Consider the following 1,980-nt stretch of genomic DNA (forward strand, 5'->3'; position numbering starts at 1 on the left):
ACACTGAAAACTATAAAACATTGATAAAATAAATTGAAGAAGACACAAATAAAAGATACCTGTGTTTATGAATTGGAAGATTTAATATTGTTAAAATGTTTATACTATCCAAAGTGATCTACAGATTCAACGCAATCCCTATCAAAATTCCAGTGACGTTTTTCACAGAAATAGAAAAAACAATTTAAATATTTGTATGGAGCCACAGGAGACCCTGAATAGCCAAAGCAGACTTGAGCAAAAGATCAAAGCCAGAGGCATCTACCGCCAGACTTCAAAACACATTACAAAGCTATAATAATCATAATAGCATGATGCTGGCATAAAATAGACACATAGAACAGTAGGACAGACTTAAGAGCCCAGAAAGAAACTTACACATTTAAGGTTAATTGTTTTTTGATAAAGATACAAAGAGCACACAATGAGTAAAGGTAGTCTGTTATTGGGAGAAGTGGACACGCACATACAGAAGAATGAAATTAGATGCTCATCTCACACCACATTCAAAATCAACTCAAAATGGATTAAAAACTTAAACGTGAGACCTGAAACTAAAACAATCAGAAGAAAACGGGAAAACTTCATGACCTTGGTGAGTAAATGATTTTTTGATATGACTTCAAAGTACAAGTAACAAAAGCGAAAATAGACAAATGGGATTATGTAAAACTAAAAAGCTTCTACACTTTTTTTCCCCGTTGTCTAAAGGAGATACTATTTAATTATGTAAAAGGCAGGTAATAAAATACATTTCTCTCTTTCTAATCAGGCAGTGAGGCATAAACTGTTGGGGCAATTGTTTTATTTTTTTAATTTTTTTAGATGTAAGAAAGAACTTTATTTCCATATGGTGCTTCGGGTGGGGTCTGATGGGGGCTACAGTCAGATGCTTCCCGGTCCCCACCCCTATAGCTGCCGGGATGTACAGTAAGTGGGTCTTTCAGGGGTACAGTCAGGAGTGGGAGGAGCCCTGGGTCCCCTCTTTTAGGAAGCCCTCGTGGGTCCCCTCACTAAGCCCATCCTGGACGGCCTGCAGGTGGTGTGGCTTCTCACTGAGCCAGCGGCCGCCCTCCAGGACATTGTGGTGGGACCTCCGCCGTGGCAGCGTCATGATCCAGAAGGCCACCCGGGGATGGAGCTCTGTGTGGAAGCTGTCCATGGCCTTCCGGATGGGCACCAGGGCCTCCTTCTCCTCCATCCTGGGTATCTTCCAGTTACCCTGGAAGCTCCCCTCCGCCAGCTGGATGGATGCCACAACCTTCTCGGAGATCAGCACCTCTCCCGTGTTGTTGTCGGTCACCTTGTCAATCTGGAGGTGGCTGGAGAGGGTGTTGTTCCCCAGCTGGTGCTCCTGGTTCTCCTTTTGGTAGTACCTAGGGAGGCCCCGGAAATCCATGGGGGCAGAGAAGCTGTCTATGCCCCAAAGCAGGTCATCTTTCAGGAAAAGTCGGCTGAAGCCTTGGAGTAGGCTCTGGAGGCCTGTAAGACCCAAGGAGCTCTCTTGGGCATCAGCGTCGTGGATAGAGGCTGCAGTGGAGGGAGTCACCAGGGCAGAGAGGAGCAGCAGCAGGACCAGCGGATGCCGCATTGTGGGGGCAGGGGAGGAGGTTTCTCCCATCTCACACCCTTTCTGGGCTCCGCCCTTATGCTAGATCACAGCCTGGTGACCGCACTCCAGGACTTCCGGCCGCCCACGGACTATTTGGCCCAATCTCAGCTCACTGGAACCTCCGCCACCCAGGTTCAAGCAATTCTCCTGCCTCAGAATCCCTAGTAGCTGGGATTACAGGTGTGCACCACCACACCTGGCTAATTTTTGTATTTTTAGTAGAAACGGGTTTTCACCATGTTGGCCAGGCTGGTCTTGAACTCCTGACCTTAAGTGATCCACCTGCCTCAGCCTCCCAAAGTGCTGGGATTACAGGCATGAGCCACTCTGCCTGGTGCAATCTGCTGTTATTCTAATGAGGATTTTCT

At 46.9% G+C, this 1,980-nt stretch overlaps 1 protein-coding gene across 2 annotated transcripts; it reads right to left on the minus strand.

The window, feature by feature from the left end:
• Positions 1-955: 955 nt before the first annotated feature.
• Positions 956-1,621, minus strand: LOC112633784 (dickkopf-like protein 1). 2 transcript variants are annotated; one of them, XM_025400710.1, is made up of 2 exons: positions 1,304-1,621; positions 956-1,210 (listed from the first exon to the last, which is right to left on the minus strand). In XM_025400710.1, the coding sequence occupies exons 1-2, from the start codon at positions 1,619-1,621 to the stop codon at positions 956-958; spliced, it is 573 nt and encodes a 190-aa protein (XP_025256495.1). The 2 variants fall into 2 exon arrangements, with proteins under 2 accessions (XP_025256495.1, XP_025256494.1); XM_025400709.1 differs by having other exon boundaries at positions 956-1,621.
• Between the last annotated feature and the right edge of the window lie 359 nt (positions 1,622-1,980).

Source organism: Theropithecus gelada, chromosome 10 (assembly GCF_003255815.1).
Source record: "Theropithecus gelada isolate Dixy chromosome 10, Tgel_1.0, whole genome shotgun sequence".
NCBI classification, from domain to species: Eukaryota; Metazoa; Chordata; class Mammalia; order Primates; family Cercopithecidae; genus Theropithecus; species Theropithecus gelada.